Source organism: Anser cygnoides, chromosome 2 (assembly GCF_040182565.1).
Source record: "Anser cygnoides isolate HZ-2024a breed goose chromosome 2, Taihu_goose_T2T_genome, whole genome shotgun sequence".
NCBI lineage: Eukaryota > Metazoa > Chordata > Aves > Anseriformes > Anatidae > Anser > Anser cygnoides.
The window spans coordinates 53065861-53093211 of NC_089874.1; the positions used below are offsets into that span (position 1 = coordinate 53065861).

The 27351-nt window shown below is 42.2% G+C and overlaps 1 protein-coding gene across 5 annotated transcripts in view; it reads right to left on the reverse strand.

Moving 5' to 3' along the window:
• RNF144B (ring finger protein 144B) overlaps window positions 1–27351 on the reverse strand; it is a 91210-nt gene that overhangs the window by 13771 nt on the left and 50088 nt on the right. For 4 of the 5 annotated variants that reach the window (XM_048058085.2, XM_013190280.3, XM_048058084.2 and 1 more), the window contains exons 2-4: window positions 25276–25464; window positions 12681–12785; window positions 4085–4145 (exon numbers count right to left, since the gene is read on the reverse strand). In XM_048058085.2, coding sequence (XP_047914042.1) covers window positions 4085–4145; window positions 12681–12785; window positions 25276–25440 — 331 coding nt within the window. In that variant the 5' untranslated portion in view covers window positions 25441–25464. Of the gene's footprint in view, window positions 1–4084; window positions 4146–12680; window positions 12786–16645; window positions 17644–25275; window positions 25465–27351 lie in introns of those variants that run through there. The other variant, XM_066992073.1, reaches the window with a different exon arrangement.

Genomic DNA, 27351 nt, shown 5'->3' on the forward strand with positions numbered 1-27351 from the left:
CATTTTTAAATAGCATCCTGCCTGAGAACTCATTATTTCTGTAGCTTCCTTCAGAGATGATGCTCTGAACTGGGTAAGACCATGCCCTGTTATTGACTATTGCATTTAAGTCTTCCCACGATAGGTTCCATATGTTTTCTGTTGATAAACAACAGTTAAAATGAGAAAAAAACTGCAGTTCCTGCAGATAGCATGCTCAACTTTGGAAACCTAAATTCTCATATCCTCGTTTTGGATGAAAGACAGGATGTCTGGTTTTGACATCCACTGGGCAAAGGGTTGTAAGTCTTACTGATTTTTACAAGTTTTTTGCAGTAAGATGTGATGCATAAAATGAAACTCCCTCCTCTCCCACTTCCTCCATTTTACAAAGAACCTACAGATGGTGTTTTGCAATCCATGCTGTCTCATACTGTTTGCTTTACCATGGAGTACAAGCGAAACCAGAAAAAAAAATAAAATAAAAAGGAGCAGCCAAAAAAAGGAAAGAGGCTATCATTTTACTCTGACAAGATGTTCAGTCTTTTGGTTAGGGCTATTTCTCTCTTGAGCCTTTTCCCTGCTTCCTCACAGCCAGTTCAGCCACGCTCATTCTACTCTCAGGAGGAAAGCTTCCCCAGACCGTGACAGTAAGAGGCAGGGATCTGGCCAGCTTTCACAAAACGCACAAGCAAGCAGGTGAGATGTGTGATGCAAACAGGGGAAATGCAGCACTCTGAAGAACGAAGAATTTCTGGCTTAGACGAGGTACCTACCGAAAAGGTGGCCCCGTGCACTCCACAAAATATTAGGAACACCTGTCTTTTAATGCACTGCTTTTCAGTCAGGCATAAAAAGGAGGTTCTCACCATCTTTCACTAGGCCTATTGGGCAACTGTCAGAGAAACAGAAATACACTGCGTGTGTCCTAACCACATCCTATTCCACTATTTTGTTATTTCTGATGCCCACAACAACCCCATCCTAAACAGACATACAGCAATTCCTGTTTCTTCTATTAAGATGGATTGCACAGAAGCCCTGTGACTAGGTCCTGATAAGTTATAGATATGTAGGAAAGCTTGGTTTAAAGCCTGGAAACATTTGCATACTAAGAACACAAAGAACACAAGAGGACCGAATATTTTCAGTGCTTTCAGTATCAGACTATGCAATTGCATATAAGACATTAAATCGTATGCCAGTTACTTCTCACAACCTTTTAACCCAATATTATCTGTCCAATTTCTTAGAAATAAGGTAATAGAGAGGAAACATATTGTATTAAAACAGCTAGCAAAGATAGGGAAAACAGCTTTTGGATGTCTAAGTTCTTCATGTCTTCAAAATTTTTCTCAAAATTAATCTCTTAACAAAAAATGTCTGTAAGGATGAGAAGCACTGGCTTTACCAATCACCTGAAGACTGGTGAGAAAAGACCACAAAGCAAGAGCAGAAAGACTTACCCATGCAGTTGGTTACTTATGTCCAGCATTTCTAGTAAAGCAAAGGGGAAACCAAAGCAAGATGGAGGACAGACAGCCCATATCTCAACAGAATAAAGCTGAGAGCAGAAGGGTCTAAATATAACAAGTGGAAGGGTTTGAATATTGGGTTTTGTTGATCAGAGCAAAAGTAACGAAGGACAGCCTAGTACCTGCCTATTTTAAGAATCAGAATTTGGCCTATTGTATTTGCAAATGTGGAAAAGAGGACAGTACACTTCAGACAGCAACATCTGGAAAACACATTGCTTTCTATTTCTTTCCCTTACCATGCAGCAAAAAACAACCCTAGCTAACTCCAGCTAGCCTTTCCCTAGTGCCTGATCTGAAGAAAAAAACTGAGGACCACGAAGAAAAGGGAGCTCAAAATATTTCATACGTAAATTTTTTCTTCATTTTTAAATGAACTTGAAAAGCTGACTACAGCCATGCTACTATTACACTGTATTTCAGTTCTTTGAGGTATTCTCTATCATTACATAATTCCAGTGAATCCGTGGTCCTCTGAAGGTGTACTTGGCTTGGCTGACATCAGCTCTGGCCATTGAGCTGCATCCTGACTGGAGTTCACGTGTTTTTAGGGAAAGACCTATCACTGAATGCAAAGACCAATGGACTACACTTGCTGGTAGGTCAAGGAGCTGCAGCTGAGTTTGCCTTAGGGCTGGTGTGAAAAGAGATCGTGAGGCTACACAGTGGTTGTGGTTGGCAGGAGTCTGTGGGAGAGGCAAGAGCTAGGCAGTAGCAGCCTGGGCTTTGTGTAACACAAGGTTTGAAAAGGGCTGGGTTTCACTTATGCCGACAGAGGCACAAGCTGTGCATCAGATCTCATTTGTCGGGAGTCCCTGAGCAGACACCGGGTCAGAAGCTGGACCCAGCAGCTGCCATCATCAAGGCTTATTGCTAGATTCACAAAAGGACCATCAGGTCGGCATTGCTGCTGGTTTGGGCAGGCAAGCTTTGCTGGGCTGTGGTCAGGTCTGAGAAGAGAGCTTCAGCCAGCAGAAGCCCGCAAGCCAGGTTCAACTGATAAGTGTAGAAAGGTCAGCCTTAGGGGGCAATGCTAAACCTGGGACAGGAGAAAGGTCCTGGCTGGGGGTGGCATTAGTGCTGGTGTCCAGGACACAACTTGAGTTAGCAGGTTGTGTTCCCAGGCATCAGTAAGTTCACTTTATTGCTGGGGCACGCGAGGTCAAAAGTCTCGGTTTAAGCCTGCTGCTTGGATGCCAGTTTACTCATCAGAGGAGAAAGGACAGATCTAAAAACATCATGAAAAAAGGCAGTGGAGGTGGAGGAGGATTTGCAAGACTTAGGCAAGAAGGAAAAGGGAAGGAGGATTTAAAAAACAGACAAGTTCCAGGTTTCTGAGAGTGGGAGGCAGTAAAAAAAAAAATGTAACAGGGAGTTGGACAAAAGATCATGAGTTCAGCTTTGGCTAGTTGTAGAGGAAGAGATACCAGGAAATCATTAGTTTCACAGTCTTCAGTTAAAAAAAGGTTTTATGTAAAAGAGATTAATGTATTGCAAGAATGCCTCACTTTCTTAACCCCTTAATATGTTATTTAACAAGCTGTGATTTCTACTTTCTAGGACTGTAGACAAGCCACTGCTTGGGTTATGAACTAGAGGGACTTCCTAAGGAATTAAAGGTAAACAAGAAGGTAGAATGGGAGAAAGAAATCAAAAATGAAAGCTGAGTTTGAGATTTTTTTGTTGTTCTTTGTCCCGAGTACCTGCAGACCACAGCTACAATCTGCATCTGCCCACGACCTCTGGGGCACGCTTGGGTGTACTTATTTTGTTGGTTTTGTACTTCATGGTCATCTCACTGAACTTCAGTCCAGATGAGATTCAGTAAAAACCCATATAATCTTCTATCTGAACATTTTTTTAAGTGCATTAATATACCTAACTTTTATGAACCTCTGCATTTCATTCTTATTCCCAATTCCTCTGCATCTAAGCATGCATATAAAGCAGAGCACAAATACAGACTTCAGAGGAAAGCTTGAAGACAGAGTTAGAGCTGATCAGTCCCAGATACCCTACTCTGCAAGCTACCACAATGCAAATTCTTTGAAAAATACTACAACTTCCAGCTGGGCTTTCAAGTTGGTGTCAGTCTTCAAAATCAGCATGGGATCTCATCTTTCTGACTATCAAGTGTCTTCTTCAGCCTTGGCAAGGAATCATCTCCTGAAGCAGAATGCTGACCTCTGACATACCAAAGCTTGGCACCAGTAAGATCTTCAGTTTCAAGACTCCTTACTACTATGCCTTACTCAGTAATGAGGGGTCCAATTATCCCTCAAGGAAAAAAAAATTAAATATACTAGCAGAATACACACAAGGCTTCTCTGTGAGAAAAATCTCTTCTAGGGATGCTTGCAAAAGTTTCTATCAGACAGCAGGGTCTGTATCTCCTAGAAGTTTTGAAGATCCTCGTGGATGTATATTTCAAAACAATGACATCTTCTCCATCTCTTCCTTAACTCACCCAGCATGCTTTGTCTTAAGGCAGAGTGCTCTGCAATATGTAATATTGCTGCCTCTACTGACACTTTAAAACTCGAGGTAATAGAAACCAAAACGACTCATACCACGTTCAAACTTCAGCCTCTTGTACAACTGAAACTGGTCAACAGGCACCAAACAGGCAATCTGAAATGAGAAACAAACAGAAAAATCATTAGAAACAATTAGAGACTTGAGAAAATTTAATAAGCACCCTGTTCTACTTGTCTGCTCTCCTGATCCAGCTCTCATATCCACCTTCTTTTTCTGCATACTTTTCACCACCACATTTCTCCACACTTAGACTTCCTTCTTCAAAGTATAAAGTAGTTCTTGGTCTCTCCTATTTCAACCGCACGGCACAGTAGTTCAGCCCAAGTCCTTCTTACCATGCACAGGAAAGCCTTCTTTTGGGGTTCTGTATTTACTTCAACCTCTTTGTTTTATTTCATGTTTGTTTAATGTAATGAAGGGTGACAGCTAGCCAGCCTTGGAAACTGAAGTCTGTTGTTCATGCACAAGAATACAGTCCAAACAAACGATTGCTCATTCATGTCTCCCAGTCTTTATGGTAGGAGCCAGTTAGCTCTCGGGAACAAAAAAGCCAGTCTGGTTTCCATTTTTTCTTCATGTAAAAAATGCATTTTTTCTTTTTTTTTTCTTTTTTTTTTTTCCTGGACTAAGACGGTTAATGCCACTGCTATTGGAATTTGCCTTAGACATGCACAAGCCCACTGGGAACTAAAGTTAACAATCTAGTTGGCATAGACAATCAGGCTTTGTCAATACATTTTGGGCATTACCATAATTAAGCTAACAGCCTAAACGGATAAATGCTCTGCTCTCCAGTCCATGTGAAATAACCAAGTATTTAAAACTAATAACCAAACCTGCATACAGTGTAAGGAGGGGTTCGAACGAAACTTGTCAGATACTTGAGAAGCCAAATGTTTGTTGAATTCAAAATATGAGATAATTCTCTTATTTGATCCATTCATAACATTGCAGAATGTAGCCAGCACTGAAAAATTTTCTGTGCCTACCTAAATGACTTATTCTTTTCCTAAAAATAAACCTGGACTAATACCAGTAGAAGACCTGATCATTTGGAGCCCTGTGAGACAACACAGACCTGACAGCTTGGAAATGAAGGGTTCTCAACCTTCACCTCCAGTAGCCCCCAATGGACCTTCAGATTACTGTAAAGGTAAAATTTTGCTCTCATTGGAGTAGAAATTGGCCCTTGCTATCCTTCTGGGTTGTGTTGCAAGGCACTCATGAGAAGAAATACAAAGACAGAAAAATTCAATGTATATTCAATCTCGTGTTGTAAATACCTCTGCTTTGGCAGTTGGAAAAAATAATAGCAGAGAATATATCCATTTGCAAGACAACAAATCACTTTATTAAGGTCTCAAATCAAATGAAATTAAAATTGCATTTTGAAGCAGATTTTTGGATCAATCTTTGACCTAAACCAATGCCACTGTTTTCCAGATTTAAGTGTTCGAAGGTGCTTAAAAAACTTATAATTGAAGAAATCAAAGGATTTTTCAGCTAACTGGGAAACACTGACACATCTTCACAAACCATACTCGTAGTCTAGTGAATCAGTTCTGTGGTCAAAGTACTGTCCTCATTCAGCTTCTGAATTCAGGGTGTGAAGTATTTTTAATATGAAAGTACTTTCATGGATACTTTAGTATGACTAACACAGAGAGCTTCCTGGAAAACTCTTCACCTGTTCATCAGAAGTTAGCTGAAACACTCTTGGAAAACAAATAACAACTTAATCAAACGAGTCAAAAAGAGTGAAGTTCAGCAGCTTCAGCAAAGAATGAAGCCAACCAACGGAATTACACAAAACCCACAAGACATCATTTCAGTATTGCCCAGTCTCCCCAGGGCAGCTTAAAATCTAAACAGAGTTCTGAAAACAAAGAGAGTCATCTGCTTTTCTCTAGCTGGGTGAGCATTGGCAACTACTTTAAATTTTACTTCATTATGACTAAATTAAAACAGCGAGTCTCAGTGCTGCAAGGGTAAGAGCCACTTGAGTGAATTGTGTAGTTTTCTGAGGCCTTTTTGTGCTTGCTCTTGCTTTCAACAAACCGTTTTTCAAGTGCAGCTCTATTGAGCCCAGAATTTCCCATGTGTTAAAAATCGGCCTTTTTGATGACAGTGGGAGCAGAGTTAGGAGTTTTATCACAGATTTCAATAGGTAGCAGAGCTTGTGCTGAAAGCATCCCTTTCTTCTATTGAAAACCTGACCTCACTGTGCCAGCCCTCCCCACTGGCTTCCTCCAGCCCCGCTCTTCCTCCTATGCGGCCTCTTCGCAGCCCAGGTCCGGCTCCCTGTACGCAGCTCTGGGCGCACACAGCCTGTCCCTTCTGCTGCTAATTTCATTTACGTTCAATGGTAAAGACAGCTTTCGGACAGCATGGTTGGGCAATGAGGTGCTTATCTCCTCCTGCTTGGCATCAGAGTCTAAATGCTCATCTCCATGCAATTCTTTCAGCCCCATCTGGGAGCCCATCCCAAACACCCCGTCCTGCCCGACTGCACACACCCAGGGGTTCGGCACAGGATGGAAACCTGGGGAGGAAGCAAACTGGCAACAAGGCAGGTGGCAAAGGGCCAAAAGAGAAAGAGCATGAGCACGCCAGAAACCAAGACATTTCTTACTCTCGGTTAAGAAATTATTCAATGCAACAAGAAATGCTACAGGACAAGTTTTAGGTGTTTTTTCTTTTTCTTTTCTTTTTTTTTTTTTTAATAAAAAGCACTGGGTTAAGGTTACCATTAAACCTCTGAACAAAATGAGAATCTAGGACTCTCCTCTCATGAAAAGACATTGATTTGAGACTTATCAGACCGGTAAGAGTTGAAATAAGTTTTCTGGTTTTCTATGCATCACAGGCAACTTCTTCATTTAAAGTTCTCTTGTAGAGCACACGAATACTGGCAGGTCTCACTAAGAACAGCAGCTTTCACCTGAAGTAAAAATACCCATAGAAAAAAAAAAAAGCAAAATTTTGAAAGCTCGCTACCACAAAAGGCTCCAGCTGGACCCTTGCCAAGTGTCCCAAAAGATTGCCCACTACAGTACAATAACCGGGGGTGCTATTGCTATGCGAGACAAAAGAGCAAAGGAAGGAAAATGAAAGAGTTGGAAATAATTGAGTTCAGTTTACACAGGGGCAGACTGTTCCTTGTAACTTGGGCAGTGCAGTAACCAAGAGCCAAGGAAGAACAACTCCCCTGTTTTTAAACACTGGCTACCACAGTGGAAAGGGAAAATCACCGCTCCACCTATTCTCAGGCTTTCAAAGGAGATGCAAGGAGGCAATCAAGAGAACTGAATAGGCCTTACTTCCTTTCACACCCATATGAATCAAGTCTTGATACTGCCTGGAGAGGAAAGTTCATCAGGACAAGTCCTTCTCCCTTTCTCTCTTCAGCAGACACACAGAAAGCAGAGATCCTGCACTGGCAGCACCAACAGCAAAGGGTTGCACTGCCCGGCTCTGCTGAAGTCCCACTCACAGAGGCAGCGTCTGATTTTGCAAGTAGTGCAAAGCAGTTTTAACTTGGGCTGTGGTTGTTATGCTCAGTAGTTTAATCACAAAACATTAATTTATTAGTTTTCTCTATCAAGGAGCTCTTCCCTTATTTAATGACACACACACACAAAAGACTCGCATTTACTTCCCTCAGATCTACTTAAGAACAAGTAAATAACTTTTTTAAATTTTGACCCTGAAAAAAGTAGGTTGGCCTGCAAAATTTTCCCACCTTCCTCCCCATTTTACCATTTTGATCGCCCCTAGCAAAATGTAAACCAATTTTCAAATTAAAAATAAAGCCTTTATTTTAAAACAACTCCCAGAGGGATTTTTGCTCAGCTATGTATGGAATACAACACAGTAAAGAATTCAAAGATCTGGGTCACTGTCCGTTTCATCAGCTCTTTGCAAAGTGTCGACAACCCTCTGCCAGGTTAGCACTGGCATAGACCGGGAATTTACACAGATGGAGGGGCAATAAGCAGAAACCGCACTGAGTGCAAAGGGAAACTTCTTCTTGCTGAACTCAGGAGGCAAAAGGAAAGCCCAAATGATGCTCTCTCTTAGTGCTCCCTGCACAACTGTAATTCAAATCAGATTACATACATCACTGTGCCTTGTTGGCATCAACTCTACAAGCTTCAGAACAATGCAGACATTAGGAACAGCACAGCACAACCCACTAGAAATCATCCAAGCGAGTACTACATTGGAAGTCCTTATATGCACTCGAGACTTACCCTGATTCACAGCTTACACTGGTGATTGCATTTGCACCACGTAAAACCATTTCAAATCATAATAAATTACCCTCTGTTTAGGTTAGGGATATTAACTGTTCCAATTAAATCAATGGAGCAAATCCTCAAGAGAGACAGGAATATTCTAGACGGGAGAAGTCTGCACGGTTGAAGAGATCTGCATTAGCGTAAGATGTTCCTTCTACCTTCTGCTTCCAGGAAGAAACCCAAAGCATTTTCATTTATTGTACTATTAGAGTGCGAAAGGACAAACATCTTATTTAACAAGATGGCTTTTAAACTTTCTTTTTCTGTGTAACCAGCTATTTGAAACAGTGCCTGTAGCCAAAACCATTGCCTTCTCACCACTAACATCCATTTATTTCTGCTTTAAAACAAGCTACACTTAAAGCAGCTGCTTTCTTGATGTAACAGGTCAAGATATGATCTAGGCTTAGACTTGATTTCAAGCACTGTAGTGGAACAGTTCCTTCTATTCAAGTGCACTGTTTGTCAAAACCAAAAACAGCCAGGGAAAGTACGAGTTTCAACTAGCTTTTGTTAATGTAAAAACAAAACAGGAGGTTCAGAAAACACATTTTGAAAGTACTGAAAGGTACAATTTTCTAGTTCAAATTACTTACTCCTTTTTTTTAAAAGAATAAAAAACCTGAAACATTTTCTTCTGAGGTCCGGAGAGACACCATGTTCTAGTTCACCAGAAGTTAAGCCTTAACTCCCAACATCTCCTATACTCTGTGAATAAGCAGTTTACTCCCCAAACACCAATGAAATATTTAGACACATGCCTACTATTCAGACTTGCTAATTTCTTCATGACAAATATAGGAAGAAATTCTATCACACATTTACAGTGTTAACCTGAGTTTTTGCCCTCTCCACTGCCAAAAGCAACACAAGAAGTGTATGTGTCAGAATCAAGTCCAGGGCAGTGAAAAGGCTCTAATAATTTAGTACCAAACTACAGTGACACTGAGGAATTTTACTGAGAAGACAAAAACATACTTTATTCACAAAGAAGACAAGTAGGTCACTGGTAAGTACTGAAGAAATGTTACACATCTTGAATAAAGACCCTGACAGAGGAAAGTAGATGAACTTTCATAAATATTATGTGTTCTAAGTTGCTTATAAGCTTTATTATTAATTGTTCAGGTTTCTTATTGAACAGGACTCAATCCATAAGGCACTGAAGTCAATGGAAAGGCTTTTCTTCACTTCAAATTATGTCTAAGTTCACCTTATCTCCCTTGTGCAGGCTAGGGCAAAAGGCATTTAAAAAGCAAACAAGACAACTGTGTTAGCTAACGTAATTAGACACAATTTAGCCCAAAGTAGAGGAACCTATTTAACACCACATTCATGCGAAAGACAGTTTGAACTGCTGTTTTTTCTCCAAACTCTAACAGTGCCTGCTAAACATCAGTTACAGCAGGGTCTGAAATGGACATGACCTGAAAAATACACTTTTTCAAAACCCTGATGCTAACACAGGGGAGAAAAAAGGACCAATGTATTTTTCCCCCCAGGAGAGGTAACAGTCACATAATTTTCAGAAAAAAATAAAAATAAAAACATAAAAAAGTCTACATGCGTATATTAACATATTTTATTGAATGTTTACCAGAAGACAAACTTTTAAACGCACAAGTATAAATATCTTTAAGTTATGCACTACTGAATGGTTGAGAAAGTGTTGCCAGAGGTATGACATTTCTCATGGCACTGTTGTGGTGATGAACATTTTCCTGCCGGAGGCCAGAGAGCAAACAACCAGCCCTTCTGGAGGCGAGGAGGCTGATGTTTCCACACCTGGAGTTTCAGAGTGTCTAATGAATAAACTCTAAGGCTAAATAGTACTTCCATGCCAAACAATAGCCATATATAAGGACATTGTCTCCAATCTGAATAAGGTTCTATTTTTTAAATAGTAGCTTTCAAAGGCCGCATTTTCACATGGAACAGCCTTTATAGAAAAGAAAAGAAAAAAAAAGAGAATACAGAGTGCTCACAGATAATCTGTGGTTTACTTACTAATCTTACAGATTATTAATAGAGACGGTCTATTAATTCTATTGTTCATCTTTTGTTTTCACATTTTTTTCATTAAAAAATAAGTATTTGGTAAAATACATAAGCAGTTCATTTTAACGAGGTTGGGAGCTTGTTTGCTTTTCAAGCAGAGAGTTTGTGTTTCAAGTGCATCACCAAGAGGGAGTGTCAGAATATTCATTCATCCACCAGACACTAATGCACATCTTGGGTTGTTTAGTCATTCTGCCTTTAGCCCCAAAAAGCACACAAGGATTAAGTTAATGGTCCACTAATACATGCCCTTGAGTGCTCTTCTGCTTACTAATGGGAAATACATCCTTACAGTTCCTATAGCATATATAGTTCCTAATTCAACAGTGCAGAATTCTTCCTACCATTTGCTAATCTTCTTTTAAAACAGCATTTTCAATAAATGTTATTTGTCTTCAGTCTGGTGGTACAGGTGGGAGGGACAACGCTACACCTTCTCGGCATCTATGCAGAAGAAAGGAGGACGGGAAACAGCTAACTTCTTTCCACAATGGCTGGATTCAGCCAAAGAAAAGCTCCAATATGTGCCAGCACAGCATTTGAAAAAAAAAAAATTAATTGCACCTCCCAAGTCCTGATTCAGCTAAGCATTGTGTCTCAAATTCATGCTGGAGAGATCATGACTTTTTGGGGGAGAAATTTAATTCTTGGTAACTCTCTCCAGTTCCGTGTGAGACGGTGTTTCTATCTGCTTTCCCTTATGCAAGCAGAGCCACTGCAACTTGGCTGCAGTCCTTCCCTGGTTAGAGGTGATCCCCTCGATGCGTGTCATCTTCCCAGCCTCGTGGCAGAGCAGAGAGGAGGAGCACAGCTGCCAGTGTCAATGGAACAAAGGAGGTCCCTCATGTTCAGTCAAAACTTTTGCCTCCCAATGGGTCTAACTCTCGCATGCCTGCTTGGAGGAAAATCCCATTCCATAATGAACGGAATTGAGTTTACTCCTTAATACAGAGTTAATATTGAGTTTGCTCCTTTCTCTCCAGCAGAAAATAACCACACACGAAAAATTTGTGAGAAATAGCATGATTGCATTTGAATACGATTATACACCTCTAGCACAGTTATGTCATCTGTATAAATAGCGGTTAAGGAAACCCAGAAGATAAATAAATAAACTGCTTTTCTTTAGTTCCGGATGGAGGTCTGATTCTCCTTGACATTGTTCCTGCACGTGAATGCAGAGAGAATGCACTGAATGAGCCAAAATCCTTTAGCCACCTTTTTTTATCTCTGCTTGTGTTCCCATGCCCAGCAGTGGCTCACCTGGCTCACAGAGCGAGCAAGCAAGCAAGAATAGCCTCAGGGTGAAATCAGATTTGCCCACGTTTTTCCATGGCTTTCTAGATGCACAGAATAGCTGGCATGCATAAAGGTTCCAGCCACGCTGCCAGCAGCTCCTCCCCGTGTCATGGGTTTGGCGCTAAGCCCAATTCAGAAACTTTACACCAGCCCTAAGTCAGCCTGGAGGCTGTTGGAGCTCTGCTGGGAGGCCATCGGGCAGCCTGGTGGGGGCCACTGACAGCCCCCTTGAACCCCTTTGCCCCAGGCAGTGTAAGGAGGTCTTGGAGCTACATTTTCCCCCCAGTTTCTCTGCCTTTGATTTTCAAAGTGAACCTTCATGTTACTCTGGGGGATTGTGCATGTGCCAGATGTGCAAACAGCTGTGCCCAAACCTCGTTTAGCTTCTGAGTTCTCAGTCTCTCCCATCTCTGCCCTGGGAACTGAGCCACTTTTCTCTTAAGACCTACTTCCACCCAGTGCTGTGCAGATACCTTTCTTTGAATACAATTATACAGTCTTGCATGTTTATACGGGCTGCAAATTGGTTGTTGCATTCCAATATAAATATGGAGGAAGAAGTTCTGGCTTTGCATACAATCAGTTTGTGTTCTTGCTCTTGGGTTTAAAGAGGTGCTGGAATCTCAGTGTTTATAGTCATATCAAATCTGTTTTAATTGACAGCACTAAGGGAGGCTCAGCAATTCTAGGATACAAGGTGTTCTGGTTAAGTCACCTGCATGGGTAATTCAGAAGTTGTCTGGATGCCAAGTAAGCCCTTCCTCAAGGCACAGAGAAGGAAAAAAAGGAGCAAAACCCTTGAAAAACATCTGCTTGTTTCTAGTTCCTCTTGTCAGTCAGGCTTCTTGCCAAAAGCTCATTAAAGGTAATTAAAGGGAGGAAAAAGAACATGATCATATTTATTATGTAGATGAAGAAAAGTACTTGGGGGGTTTTATGTTAAAAAAGAGGAAGAAAGAAGTGTTGATACCTCTGCTTCTTGTAGGGTCCCATGGTTCAAGCATACCATGTCTGGACAAGTGATAGGAGATCCACAACCTTCTTGAATTGCCAGCTGCATGTACTGTTTTAGGCACTAGGAATAAAGAAAGAAAAAAAAAGTTACAGCCCACATGTTGGGAACACACAGATGCTGGAGATACTACACAGCTACCACCTCCACTGCCTTAATTGGCTGTCCTGAAGCTCCAGCACACAGAAAACATCAATTATTACAAGCGTGAATGTTACAAGTCATTACATTGGAAAGAATGCAACAAAGAACAATTAATTATGCATGACTTCATCTGCCGAGCATTGTGTTTACCCAAGTCAGCAAGTCAGACCCTTCAGTGCTAACAGCCCCTATGCTCCCCCCAACTGGGTTGGGTAGATTATGGGGAGGGGGGGCATCTTTCATCCTAATTAAACAGGCTTCTTTCTTTTGTCTTTCCTCCTGCATTCTTAATTCAGACTCTCAGCCAGGAGTCCCCACTGTAGGAGACCTCATTTACAAGAAGGAGGCTACTGTTCCCAGCTCCATAAAAGGGGGAGGGCTAGGAGGTTAGAGGAGGTTATAATCTGTCCTACAAGATGTGCAGCTATCAGGTCTCTCCTCCCTCTCAAGGCCCCACAGAGATCAGGTCATTTCCATGATTTACCTTGATTTATCATCAGCCTCTAGGCTATTAAGCAACAGTTCAAGGTCCATTTCCAGCATGGAAACCTTCTTACGAATGTTTCCGAATTGTTTCATCACACAAAAATGGCAGGCCTCTCCTCTCCAAAAAAATAAGCCCTCTGCTTCCCCCTCACATTTTATTTAGCATGCCAGTTTCAAATGTATCTGGCTTGTTATTACACTTACTATACAATCTTCAGTAAAGTCATGAAATAAAACTGGGGCAATGGACTGAAGAGCGCTGTTCTAATTTTATCTCCAAAGTACACAGGCAAGTAAATGAACTCACTTCTAAATAAAATAAAGCAACCATCTCCTTGAAAACGCTCAAAAAGCATACAGTAAATTGCTAATCACTCTAAAAAGTAAAAAGTAACAAGACATGGATTTCTGGCAGATTTTGGTATCAGTTTGCATAGTTTACTGTAAATGAAAACCAACACATTTTATGAGCAGCAGGACTAGGGAAGCTTTGTACTCTTCAGCTTTTTATTACATGCCCATGTGGTAAACCTGTCCTCCTCCTCAATACTGCCGGCTGCTTCCCCTGATGCTCCTGCTCCCCTTCTCCTCCCTGCTCCCATCCCCAAAGGCCAGCAGCAGCACTGGGTGCCTCTGAGGACAGCTAACGGGTTAAACGCTACCTGCCCGTCCATCATTTGGGCACCTAATTTGGGTTTCCCTGGCTAAACACCTGTCAGTTTTCAAGAAGTATGTCAAAGTGTAAGGTCCCCGAGACCTCTGCCTCTCTGCCAGAGAGGGAAATCAGAGCGTAAAGTCCCAGGACTCTTCGCAAAGTGCTTTTCCAGTATTTATGGGCATTTAACATTCAAGCCTGCATTAGTCTGGACTGTTCTGAGAAGGCTTTGTGTAACGGGCTCCAATTAAAGAAATTTCCTCATTTGTATTTTTATTGGAAAGCTGGTATCCTCTTAAATGTCAGGCTACCTAGGAGTTCAAAAAACGGAAACGAGGTTTCCTCTTTATTCTGTCCCTCCACTGAAATGTCCCTGTCCACACCTTCTTGGTTAATTCGGATGGACTACACACAGTTCAAGCAAGTAGAAGCAAATTAACTTAGTGGCATTTTAAAAAAAAATACGTTTGATTTATAAATATCTGAATAGTATTCATTTAGAAGAATATAGGGATATAACCTACTGGTAAGTTTTAAATACTTAGCTTATTAAGCACTAAATGGATTCAGATCCAGCACCCATTCCCGTAAGAAAGCAGCAGAGCAGGCTGTAAGGAAGAGATGGTACACAAGCAATATGTGGGAGGTGAAGGAGATATTCACAGGTCAAGGGGGAAAAAGAAATCAGTCAGTAACTGAAGATGCTATGAACCACGTAGGGAGCATCAGTCCAGATTTACCCAGGAGCTACTCTTTTGTTATTCAAACAGCAGACTCCGTGCCTTTTCCCATCCACTCGTCCGCCTTCCCTCAAGGCATCTAGGCACCGTGCTTACAAACAGTGTAACCACCAGACCAGTCACCCCATTATAGCACGCAGCTCCACCACAGAGTGGTAAGCAGAAAACCAGGCACAACCACGGCGGTGGCAAAACGGTGCCTCCAGATCCCAGGGCAGCTCCCAGCCCCACTGCTGATGCGGATAGAGACCATGGGTGCCCACGCACTTCAGATCATACAGCAGGAGAAACGGGGCACCAGGCATCGACTCCCGACACGGCTTCCCTCCCTGGTTTGTGCCTGCGCTGTCCACTGTGAGTGATGCTCAGCCGTCCGAGTCCTGTCCCCGAAGCCTGCGTGCGCTGCAACGTGCAACATTTGAGAAAGGGGGAAAGTTCCCCTCCTGCCAAAAACTTTAGTCTGCCTTAGTTCATCAGAAAGCATGGGAGAACAACCTTTAACTTTCGCTGAGATCCTGGCTTCTATCTCCTCTGTGGTGCTGCCTGATATTTAGTAATTTGTTTTGACAGCGTGGTACAGAGGATTTGTATGCTGGGGGCAGCTCAGGTCAGGCAGTTACGGAGCGAGGACAAAGCCTGAGAAGTTCCTGCAGGCCTAGCAGCAGCCCAGAGGCTTGTTCTTAATTTAGACTTCCAGGACTGAAGCTCAGCGCGCTGGCAATTGCCCTCCCCTGCCACGATGGGCAGGGAGCACTTAAGGAGCTCCCATCCACAGCACAGATTTTGATTTCAGCTTTTGTATGCACTAGCTGAACCATTAGGGATACCGAGGCAGGAGAACAGAGGTTTCTGAGGATTATTAATGCATCTGGATTCTCTCTCTCTTCTCACTCACCACCCGATCATGGGTGAGGACAGCGAGTTAAGCCTTCCCGCGGTACTTTTAGAGGGCGCTGTGCTTTTAGGGTGTGACCTGGGGAGATTTCGTAACAGGTTTGTGCAGTGCCACAGATCTTCCAACGCTTCACCGCAAACCTCCATGTTCAACAGCTTTCATAGCTATTAAACATTTTGCCTTGATTTTCTTAGCTTGGAGAACGTGTTCTGGGTGCAATTCAAGAAAGTGACAGAAGGACGTAAAGGAAGCCTTTACATTTATCACTGAAGGATTAAGCTTTTTACCTCAGTCTGTACATCAATGAAGATGTGAACTTCTTGTTCCCTCTTTCACAAGTTAGCAGCAAAGAAGAGATTGTGGAAAATTACTAAAATTTTCAAATACACTTCCACGTTAACAGCAAGACTGTTTTTAAAGAAGTTTTACTATTATTTACAGCTCAGCTACTAATTTAGCTACTTCCTTGAAAAGTGGCAAATAAAAGTATCTGAAAAGATGAAAAAGCTGCAAATGTGATGAAAAGAGGATTCACTGTTTATACAACGCATCATGATTCATTTTCCCAGCAGTATGTCCTCCTACACTATGAAGAATTCATTACATAGACATAAAATGTTAAAGAGTTTTTTTTTTTTCTATGGTTTTTGTCTACAAAAATCAGAAATATCCCAGTAACGAAAAACGCTATTTATTTATTACACATGCTACTTAGTCACTCTACAAAGTGAAGGTAAGATCAAGATATTCGGCATTCTGTGGCACCGGAGTTCCTTGAAAGGATCTAAACCTTGACACCCAACAAATCACCAGGCTGTGACACCTGTGGGCTTCACAATGCCCTCCAATTTCCCCCAGTCTGGTGATTTACAAGCGTCAGTGACTGCAGAAGCTGCACCAGAGGACCTGTGGCTTTCAGTGGCAGTCATACCACAGGCTTGCTCTCCAGACTCATCAGCAGTGCCCTTCCTCGAAGCAAGCAAGGTTTCCACAAATGCCTTACCTAGTCGAGGCAGAATGGTCAAGGCAACGGACTAAAAACCCCCTGAGGTCTCGCTCAACAGGTCTGAATCCTGCTGCCTACAAATGGAATAAGAGGATTAGCTCCCCTACGTTTGCTCCTCAAATAAATGGAGGAAGCCAACCACGGGAATTTTAACTCCCATGCCTGCAACTGTACCCCGATCACTTTACATTCATCTTAACTGAGGTTCTGCCCACCAAGCAGCTATACCACGTAGATACTTGTGTTCTGGAAGGCATTAGGTAATCCTGATGCAACCAAGGAAGAGGGATCAGTTACAATGTGGAAATACCAGTCCACTAGTAAAAATCAGTACACCTAACAGAAGGTTTTGGTGCCAATCTGACTTCACCAAACAACTTTTGCTCCTGCTGGACTACTGTTAACTTCAGTGAAAATAGTACTACGCTTATTTTTTTCTTCTACCTGAGATTCATAATGCATAATGAGACCTTTTTTTTCAAATAATTTGCTTTCTAGGCATTCGGGGGCAATAATTTGTTTTTCACAATAAGATGTTTCTGTCTTTCAAGCCATCACCTTCTGCCATTTAATAAAATAAGACGGGTGTCTACATCAAAAAATGCTACTCGTGAGTATCTAGTAAGTTAAGGCCTGTAAAGTATTTGGATCATATTCTCATAGTACATGCAATATATATGCATTTATTTTTATTTTACAGGACTTGTAAAAGAGATTACGATTTAGGCAAATATTTACATATGCCCAAGTACACATTCCTCTCCTGGAGGCAAAGCTTTGTTGAAAATGTAAGTTGTAACATGAAAGAAGACTCTCTTAAAAAAGCACTAAAAATCCCAACCCAGCAATGCACAAATGAATAACAAATCCTTTTTCAGTAATAAACACTTCCTGTATTTTTCAAGAGTGTTTGCTATGGTCAGCTGTGAACTCCAGGAACAGAAAATTCTGTTCAGACTACTCATGGATTCTTCATTTCAGCACTTCTTGTACATGTTGCTCTAACTTCAACTTTTTTTTTCTCTCTTTTCCTAATAATATGCTTTTTTTTTTTTAATATGCTGACCAAAAAAAAAAAAAAAAAAAAGGAAGTCTGTTTGGCAATGTCTTTAATCTGCAGAAGGACCATAACAGTTCTGCATTTTAACTTAAGAATGAGTTCAAAGTATAATTTTAGTATTATGTTGCTAGGTAATGATGTAACAAAGGCATTATATCCTTCTCCCTGGGAAATCTTATGCTTCTGTTCAAAGGCATTTTCAGGTCATCTCTATACCAGAGACAAAAGATGGATCCCAGTCATTCCTACATACTGCCTTTCCAAGTACTTTGACATATTCCATTACCCTGCTCTTCAGCTCCCTAAATGCAGCCTCACAGTTTTGGACATGAAAGCATAAAAGGAAACAACAGATGTGATACAGCAAAACTGAACAGGTAGTATTAACGAGAGATGGAGGGATGGATAGGAAGAAGATGGAAACTGAAAGGGCTGGCCTATTTTCCTGTCAAGTGCTACATATAGTGCTGCAAACCACTGTGTGGCAGTTTATACAGAACAAGTAAGGGTATTTGTCTTTAATTAAACATGATAACTGTGGAAATGGGGGAAAAAATCAGGTCCACGCTATTTCTTAACCACTCCTAGAGTATGATCTACGTTAAACATAAAAATATGATTTAAAGTATTCTGCCAAAGAAGAAAGTCTTTCTTACTAATGTGTAACTTGAAGACAATTTCCATTTCAGAAAATGTAAGAAAACCTCAGGCCCGTGTTTTAATACCCACAAGACTGACTTAAAATGTTAAATCTCTTTCTCAAAGTCCTCAAAACTGTATTGAGTTTGGGGTTGGGTTTTTTCTGGTGCTTATTTTTTTAGCCCTGGCCTTTCACAAACTCAAAATTTGAGGGGTGAAATAAAAAGACTACATATGGAGAAAAGACATAACTTTTTGATTGGCATTCCAGGGGCCACATGCCTCTGTCTTACGAGTCAGAACAGATTAAGTTTAGTTTTCACTTCAGTTCTCTGTAGTGTTTGTGTACTTTTTATTATATAAGACATAGTTCTCATTTCTTTCTTATTTACAAATGTTACCTGCTCTTCAGTGCATATGCATGACAATGAAGTAGCTGTGAAGTTTTATATGTAGAATTATTAACTTGCCAGAATTCTCAATTTTCACCCCAGTGGCTGCCCTATCCACTCAATATTTAATCAATTGTGTACTCAAATGTAAAAAAAAAAATAAAATCAAAGTAGAGAACAGTACTCAGCAGTTATGGCAGATCTACATAACGTTTAATGCATTCATCTTTATCATGACATGTGCACCTCTGCATGTTCAATCTGTAAAGCAGACCACTCACTTTCAATGTGTAGTAACTGAACTCCTGGAATGTGTCAAGTATTTTCCAGCAGGTCTTAAAACCAGATGAATTAAGCCTATTGTCGATTAGCTTGGAGGTATCTGCACTTCGCTTGAAGAAAAATGTGGGGCTTTTCCAACCAAAAAAAAGTTTTTTAAAAGTACAACAAAACCACACCAATAAAACATGTACTTGTATTGTCTGATCTGTATTTTAACTGCTAAGGGCCAGGTGCAGTGATAAATGAAGTTACCTTTAAATGGATACAAGATCAGACCACACAAAAGCCTTATTGAGGAAGATGCTTGAAAGAAAGTGAAAAAAATCCCTTTTAGCCTCAAATGACAAACTGTGGCTGAGTAGAAGGGGAGAAAAAACATGACTAACAAGCATCTTATTTTGTTATGACTAAGTGAAAATATCAACAAGGAAAGATGACAGTGGACTAGAATATAATGGCCTCTTGCTGCTCCACGAGCCAGGATTTTTAGGGGATCTTTCAAGTAAGCCTGAGAAATCTGCTGTAGTCAGCTTTGTCTCAACAGATCTACAGCCAATGGTGCTAGACTCTGCTCAGGTGCGCAGTCCAAAATCAATTTACACATGGCCCTCCACATGATAGACGCCTTTCAGAAAAGTCAGGATAGGGTCCCGGTAATCTTCACCATGAAATGGTACCACAAAACTAAAAATGACCAGAAATGCATGTGAGAAGTTTTCAGACCCTCTAAATTACTATAGAATTGCTACATGTTCAGTACTGGTGTTAGCAGGTGTAGGAATTTTCTTTTTTATAACTTTAAAACAAAGCTATTCTGCAACATTTCAAATGTCAAGCTGGGGGAAAAAAGAAAAAAAATCTGAAATGTCAAAAAATTTGACAGGTTTCTACCTGTGGGTGGAAACAGAAAACAATCTGAGGTGAGCTTATATAAAGTAAGTGGGGCATCGCAGCACAAGGGCTATTTAGGAAAAGGAGAACACAGTGTTCTGGTGCAGCCGCGAGCACATACAGATGTCTCCTAGGATGGAGAAAAGAGGTGGAAGAGAGGATCAAGAAATCTCCTGAAAATTAGCACAAAGAAACAGAAGAGAGATTAAAACCCGGAGTTTGCTAGACGCAGGCAAATCCAAATTTTTCCTTACTCGTAAGTTTTACTAAGTAGTCTTTCACTGTAGTATGTGTGCATGTTTGCTTCATTTCGCAGACATCCCATGCTCTTTGTCATCTGCCTCCCCCTTGTCTTTGATCTGCTCAATCTCCTCTGCTATGAGGCTTTTCTTCAAATGCTTTTTGCTGATGCTGATCCTTCATATCAGTTTGTCTACAGTTCTCCAACTCTCCCCTGCAAAAGCAGCCAAAGACGTTGCAGTACTAAGGACAAAATGTCAACATTTGGCCACCCGAAGAAGGAAGTAGGGCAGCGCACAGCTGCTCCTAAAAGACACAAGGAAAGCAGAGGAGCCTTAAGAGTGTCTTGCTGGCCAAACACAACAGAAACTCCTGTTTCTGTGGAAGGGTTTTCCCTTCCCCTCTAGCAAAAATAGCTGGCAGCAGCACGCAAGCTCCTCTTTCAGAGGCTGCAGCTTCCTCACCAGGCAGGCAAGAGCTGCCCAGGACACTAGGCTGTCAACAGCAGGAAAAAAAAGCCTGTTTTGCCCATGCCTAGAGCCCTGGCCTTGCTGTCACACATAGCTAGAGCAGAAAATCTTGTTCTTCCAAACACCACCGGATCACCTTCTACTTGTAGAATACTCAAGGCAGAAGCTACCTGTGCTTCTATTCAACATTGCACGTTGACTTCTCCTTTTAAGGTTTCAGGAAGTTTAATCTTACTTCGACTGGATTCTGTGGACCAAAGTAACAAACAGGTGATCATCATGGTATTTGTTTTGTAACTCAGTTACCTCACACACTTCTCAGAAATACAAGACCTAACAAAGAATTTGCTTGGAAAAAAAAAAGGGTGATTCATGCTGGTCCTGCATAAACATGTGCTGACAACACAGGAGCAAATACATAAAAGTATCTTTTGTGTTTAGAGTTTGTTGTTTTTTGCAACTCAAACACTATTCCAGTAAATAACACACAAGACATGGACAAAAGCTGCTGCTCGACGTAAATAGCAGCAATGCTATAGTGAGCAATTGCTCACCTGGCTCACGTCAGAGACCTGAAATGCTCAGAAAGAGGGGGGAAAAAAAGCAAAGGCAAAACCAAACAGAATTGGTGTGGGGGGAAAAGCTGACACCAGCATGCTCACACATTTACAGCCCCCCCCCCCAAAACCATGTTCTCCGTAACAACAATGTTGTTAACAGTAAGTAACCCACCAGAGCACTCCTGATGTTCGCCCAAGCGAGGCAAAATATAATTTTCCAAGTGTATTAATCAGGATATAATAAATATTAGTTTGCTTTGGACCCAAAGAGAAGTGCACTAAAATACTGTATTTCTTAACACTCTGACGGCACAGCCAGACATGGAGTATAATTGTTTTATGTACATACATGAGCAGTGTGACCACCAAAGGAGCAAAGACCTGTGTAGCTGCACATGTGTGTGGCATCCAAGGACATTGAGGTTGCAAGACAAGGCAAGCACAAGGTACTGTAGATACAAAGGACATCCTGCCAAATATGCAAGAAGGATGACTGGAGAGATGGAAAAAAAAAATACAAGCAGTATGGGGAACAGACTAGACACCTCCCACCCCCCTTTTCTGAATGGGACAAGTAAAACAAAACCATGTGGTACAAGCAATACGCATATTGTTGAATATATGTACGTATATTCATTTACAATATTGTACATCACTGCAAAGGTTTTATGGATATAGGAAATGATCAGAGTAACATAAAGTGCAGACAACAAAAGTTTTGCAGAGAAAATATACCTCATCATTTCCCTGCCCAGCCCTCTTTAGAGATCGATCTTGCATTAGAAACTAATATAAACCAAACACAGCGAAACCAAGCCATGATGTGCATTATAGCCATTTCTAAATTCTTGGGATGTGTAAATGTGTGCTTCATCTCACATTTCAGTGGAGTCTTATGCCAACCGCAACAAATGTGGAGAAATACAAGGCTGATGACTGTTCAGACCTGACTGGGCTACCAAATAACACATCAAGTGCGTTCCACAAAGCCATCTGCTTTTCCTTCTCCAAACAGACAGAGTAAAACTGTTTATAGGTAGTTGAAAAGCTCCTGCCTTAATAGCAACTTTCCACCAAAATTCAAGCATACACCTTCTTAAACAGAGTTTACTTACTTTGGCTAGAACACAGTCTTTATGAGATATATAAGGTATCTAAGTTGAAAACATAGCTGTACACAATTTGAATGAAAAGGAGATATGATCTCCCCCTGCACATGCCTAAACATTAACAACTTCCAATTATTTCCACAGCTAAAAATGCTGTAGTGATAAACAGCCATAGACAGAGAAGCATCATTACAGCTGTCAAAAAAGAAAAGGCCTCACACAATTAATATAACAATAGAACATACTATGTCTATGTCAAGTCCTTTTCTATTAAATTTCAAATTTAGTACTGCTCTTGAATCTACAGAATTAACCTTAGTGATAAAAGATAAGAATAAGCTATGCAAGCTGAAAGCATTGCTAGCTCAAAAACTAATATGGGCTTGATCCCATAGCTCAGGGTTGACATTCTCACTGCAATCTCTGTCTTAAAGGCAGCTTGAAGGGATCTAAAAGCCTTGTCATGGGTGGGAGGAAAGTTATGGCGTTGCATACCAGAGCAGCTACTGCAGGTTCTGCCCTGAGCAATGCCCGGTGCAAGCCCCAGCACTCTGTAGCAAGGCACTCTGTAGCGAGGTGCTTCTGCCACTGCTCTTCAGAGGCTGCCTAAAGGTATCGATGCAACTTAGCTTCCCAGAAACTGCTCAGGGTTCAAGATGTTAAAGCATTTAGTCAGGTTAAAAGTTTGCAGAGCCCTCTGTTACAGGATGCAAGATCCATGGGTTTGTGATGCATCGGCACAGAAGTGTATCGGGAGGGTGCTCAGACACAGATTACCATTCAGACCTGTGCTACAGGTATCAATCAACCTTCCTCTGTTACATATCTCACCTTTAAAAGAAGTGCCTTATAACTCCCTTTCTCTTTATAACCACCACGAAACGTCTCAGTGCTTTTTGAGACCCTTGATCTCCAGAGGAGCCTTCCTGAGCCCAGACCCCAGCAGCAGTAGGTAGAACTGCGCTTCGTCATGGGCACAGAGGGACCACAGGGAGCAAATACATGTCAAAAGCTGTGCTGCTGCCAGCCCTGCTCGCATTTGTTTCCATCTCAGCACACGTGGTGAGCAACAGGAAAGGGAGCAGGAAAGCGCAGAGCATTCTGCAGGCAGTGACTCAGCCCCTGTCCAACCTTTCACACCGGCAGCCACAGAAATAAGGAGACGGCAGCCTCTCCTCATGGACAGCCTGCTCACAAAGGAGCTGTTCCTTTCCTTACCTGCCCCTGATATCACAGCCAGGCAAGGCGCTTGCAGGACAAGTGAGAAGTGACCGTGAAAGACAGAGGCAAGCAGGCAACAACAGCCAAAGGGTAGACACAGAGCATAAGCACAACCGAGGCATATTAGGCACACTGAAATAAATAGATTTTGTTGAAAGACTTCTCCCAGCTGCATTCAGTACTCACCCAAGGCTGGTTCTAGCCTTAGACAAAGGCAGCGAAGTCTGCACAGATGCAAAGCAACCGTGACTGCACTTTCCAATTTTTTTGCAATGGCACTGGAGAGCCAAGCTCAGAGCAGATGCTCGTCATGCTGCTGGCCAGGTAAGGGCTGTACGTATGGGGCGGAGGATGCAGCAACCACAAGGGACAGGTGGGGACCGCAACCACATACAGCCATCGCTGACATCTCCCTTTAGCCAGGGCCCTGGCGGATTGGAGAGAACATCTCTGCCTGGCACAGTCCTCAGCAGTCCTCCCTTCCCCAGGGGAGAAGGAATTACTCTGCCCTGCTAACACTGAGGTCAGAGTCATGTGCTGTTAATGATACTAAATCAGAGTCGTTGAATTCTTGGAGTGGGACCACTTTAAATGTATCCACATATCCAAATTTTTAAATCTAAAGTTGTATCTTCCTTCATATCTACCTGTTAGGCATGTTCTCTTAAAACCTACGTTACAAACTAAAGAGTGGAAATGTTTTGCAGAAGTCATCAAGGAAAAGACACTTAATGAAGTTCAGGTTGAAAATGCACATTAACCAATCTTACTCTAGTTTCTTGAAACACGTAACTAGATTCTTGTCCCTCTTAAGCTGGCCTTAACTCAGTGTAAAAGAGGATACTCTGACTCAAGCAGGCTTGACAAATATCTCATTTTTTCCATGAGTTCAAACAATCAAGCACAAAACTTAAAAGTACTTATTTGATGCTCATCCACAAGTTGTTAAAAAAAAATGTTTATTCTGGAATTTAAAAAAAAAAAAAAAACCCTCTGTACAGCAGCTTCTGACCTACTTCCAATATCCGTTAGTCAGGTACATCAAAGTCACTATTGCCAGAGAAACTGGGTTCATTTTCCCATGCTGACAAAAAGAAACCAGAAGAGCACTAATATATGTAGGGCTTTCAAGGGCTCGCTCAACCTCAGCCTTTATCACTTCCAGCAGCTTTATTTGATCTGAATTTGAAGGATAGAAAGTCCTCACTGACAACTATAGGCAATGCATAACCTGGGCAATTTCTCCGCAGCATAGACTGCAGAGACAAAGGTTCAATAGGCCAGTTTTTGTTTAGGTTTTCTGATTGCCCTTGAAAAATACATGCAAGACTTAAAAGAAAAAAAAATAGGCATCTGACTACTCAGAAAATAACAGGGAAACAAAACCTAACAAAATCTCACAGTCGTTCTATGACATTTCAAGATTTCACTTAAGAAAAAATAAATGCTGAGACTGTATATAGATGGCGTATGTTCTCCGACAGTCTTAAAATGCATATATTCCCCATTTAATACTGGTATTTCTTATTATTTGCTATGTAAATATCTCTAAGAGTTACACATTGTCAAAAACTGAATGGCAGATAAGTCTTTAGATAAGGCAAGACAGACTAATGCCAAATGTTCTTTAGGAAAGCATCCTCTATCAGCATGGATAACATCTTTCTAGCAGGGGACAAGCCATCCCAAGCAACCCTATCTCAGAGGTTTGTCTATCCCCCACTACTCTGCTCCTGTAACTTAAAGGTGCTGCTAGATCTTACCGATGTACAAAAGATGCAGCTGCATTCCTGAAGAGTGGTCATCTTATCCAGGGAATATTCACAGAGACATAGCTTGCAAGTGAGCAGCGGCTCCAGAGCTAACTCTCCAGCTTCTGACTTGTCAGCTGTCATGGTGAGAGGGCAAGCCTTCCCAGCAGAGCCCATCTGCTCACCAATCGTCCGCTCTGCCTGAAAAGAGAAATCAACAGCTGAAACATCCCACAGGCCACACAGTCACTTCTCATTGATCCGAGAACTTACAGCTCGGATCCATAAAAGCCCCTGCACACCCGAATTCACTACTTCAGCATCTCGGTGCCAGTCTCACGCTTCAGGATGTTCAAAATTTACCAAGAAGATGCTTGAGAGCTCAGCTCCCCAAAAGGCCTGAACTGGGTTGCATTCTCAGAGAATATTTACCTCATTGGCATGAAGCATGTCGGTCACGCCATTTATCATCAAATTTAAAAAAAAAAAAAAAATCACATAGATGAGATATTATTTATATTGTATGCAACAGAACACCAGTCAAAGCCCTCACCAAAGTCCTAGGAGCAAGGATCTGACTTTCACAGATTCACAGATTCACAGATTTCTCTAGGTTGGAAGAGACCTCAAGATCATCGAGTCCAACCTCCGACCTAACACTAAGTACTCCACTAAACCATATCCCTAAGCTCTACATCTAAACGTCTTTTAAAGACCTCCAGGGATGGTGACTCCACCACCTCCCTGGGCAGCCCGTTCCAATGCTTAATAACCCTTTCGGTAAAGAAGTACTTCCTAACATCCAACCTAAAACTCCCCTGTCGCAACTTTAGCCCATTCCCCCTCGTCCTGTCACTAGGCACGTGGGAGAATAGACCAACCCCCACCTCTCTACAGCCTCCTTTCAGGTAACTGTAGAGAGCGATGAGGTCTCCCCTGAGCCTCCTCTTCTCCAGGCTGAACAAGCCCAGCTCCCTCAGCCGCTCCTCGTAAGACTTGTTCTCCAGACCCCTCACCAGCTTGGTCGCCCTTCTCTGGACTCGCTCGAGCACGTCCATGTCCTTCCTGTAGCGAGGGGCCCAAAACTGAACACAGTACTCGAGGTGCGGCCTCACCAGAGCCGAGTACAGGGGCACAATCACTTCCCTCGACCTGCTGGCCACACTGCTTCTTATACAGGCCAGGATGCCGTTGGCCTTCTTGGCCACCTGAGCACACTGCTGGCTCATATTCAGCCGACTATCCACCAATACTCCCAGGTCCTTCTCGGCCAGGCAGCTTTCCAGCCACTCATCTCCCAGCCTGTAGCTCTGCTTGGGGTTGTTGCAGCCCAGGTGCAGGACCCGGCACTTGGCCTTGTTGAACTTCATGCAGTTGGCCTCAGCCCATCGCTCCAGCCTATCCAGATCCTCCTGCAGAGCCTTCCTGCCCTCGAGCAGATCGACACACGCACCTAACTTGGTGTCATCTGCAAACTTACTGAGGGTGCACTGGACGCCCTCATCCAGATCATCAATAAAGATATTAAAGAGGACCGGCCCCAGTACCGAGCCCTGGGGGACACCACTAGTGACCGGCCTCCAACCAGATTTGACTCCATTCACCACAACTCTCTGGGCCCGGCCATCCAGCCAGTTTCTAACCCAGCGAAGCGTACGCCAGTCCAAGCCCCGAGCAGCCAGTTTCTTGAGGAGAATGTTGTGGGGAACGGTGTCAAAAGCCTTACTGAGGTCAAGGTAGACCACGTCCACAGCCTTTCCCTCATCCACCAAGCGCGTCACTTGGTCATAGAAGGAGATCAGGTTCGTCAAGCAGGACCTGCCTTTCATAAACCCATGCTGACTGGGCCTGATCGCCTGCTTGCCCTGCAAGTGCCGCGGGGACTTGGGACAATGAATTCTGTATTTGAAAAAATGCTTATATATGTACACATACACATCACTCTGCCCTCTCAAACGAGTTTCAGAGTCATGTCCCTCCTGTTACTGTGAATCTTGCGGTCATTGATGCACCCACACAATTTCAGCTCCGCTCCCACCTTCCATTTGACCTGGGGGCTCTCCTGGGCAGTGCAAGACAACTGCAAGT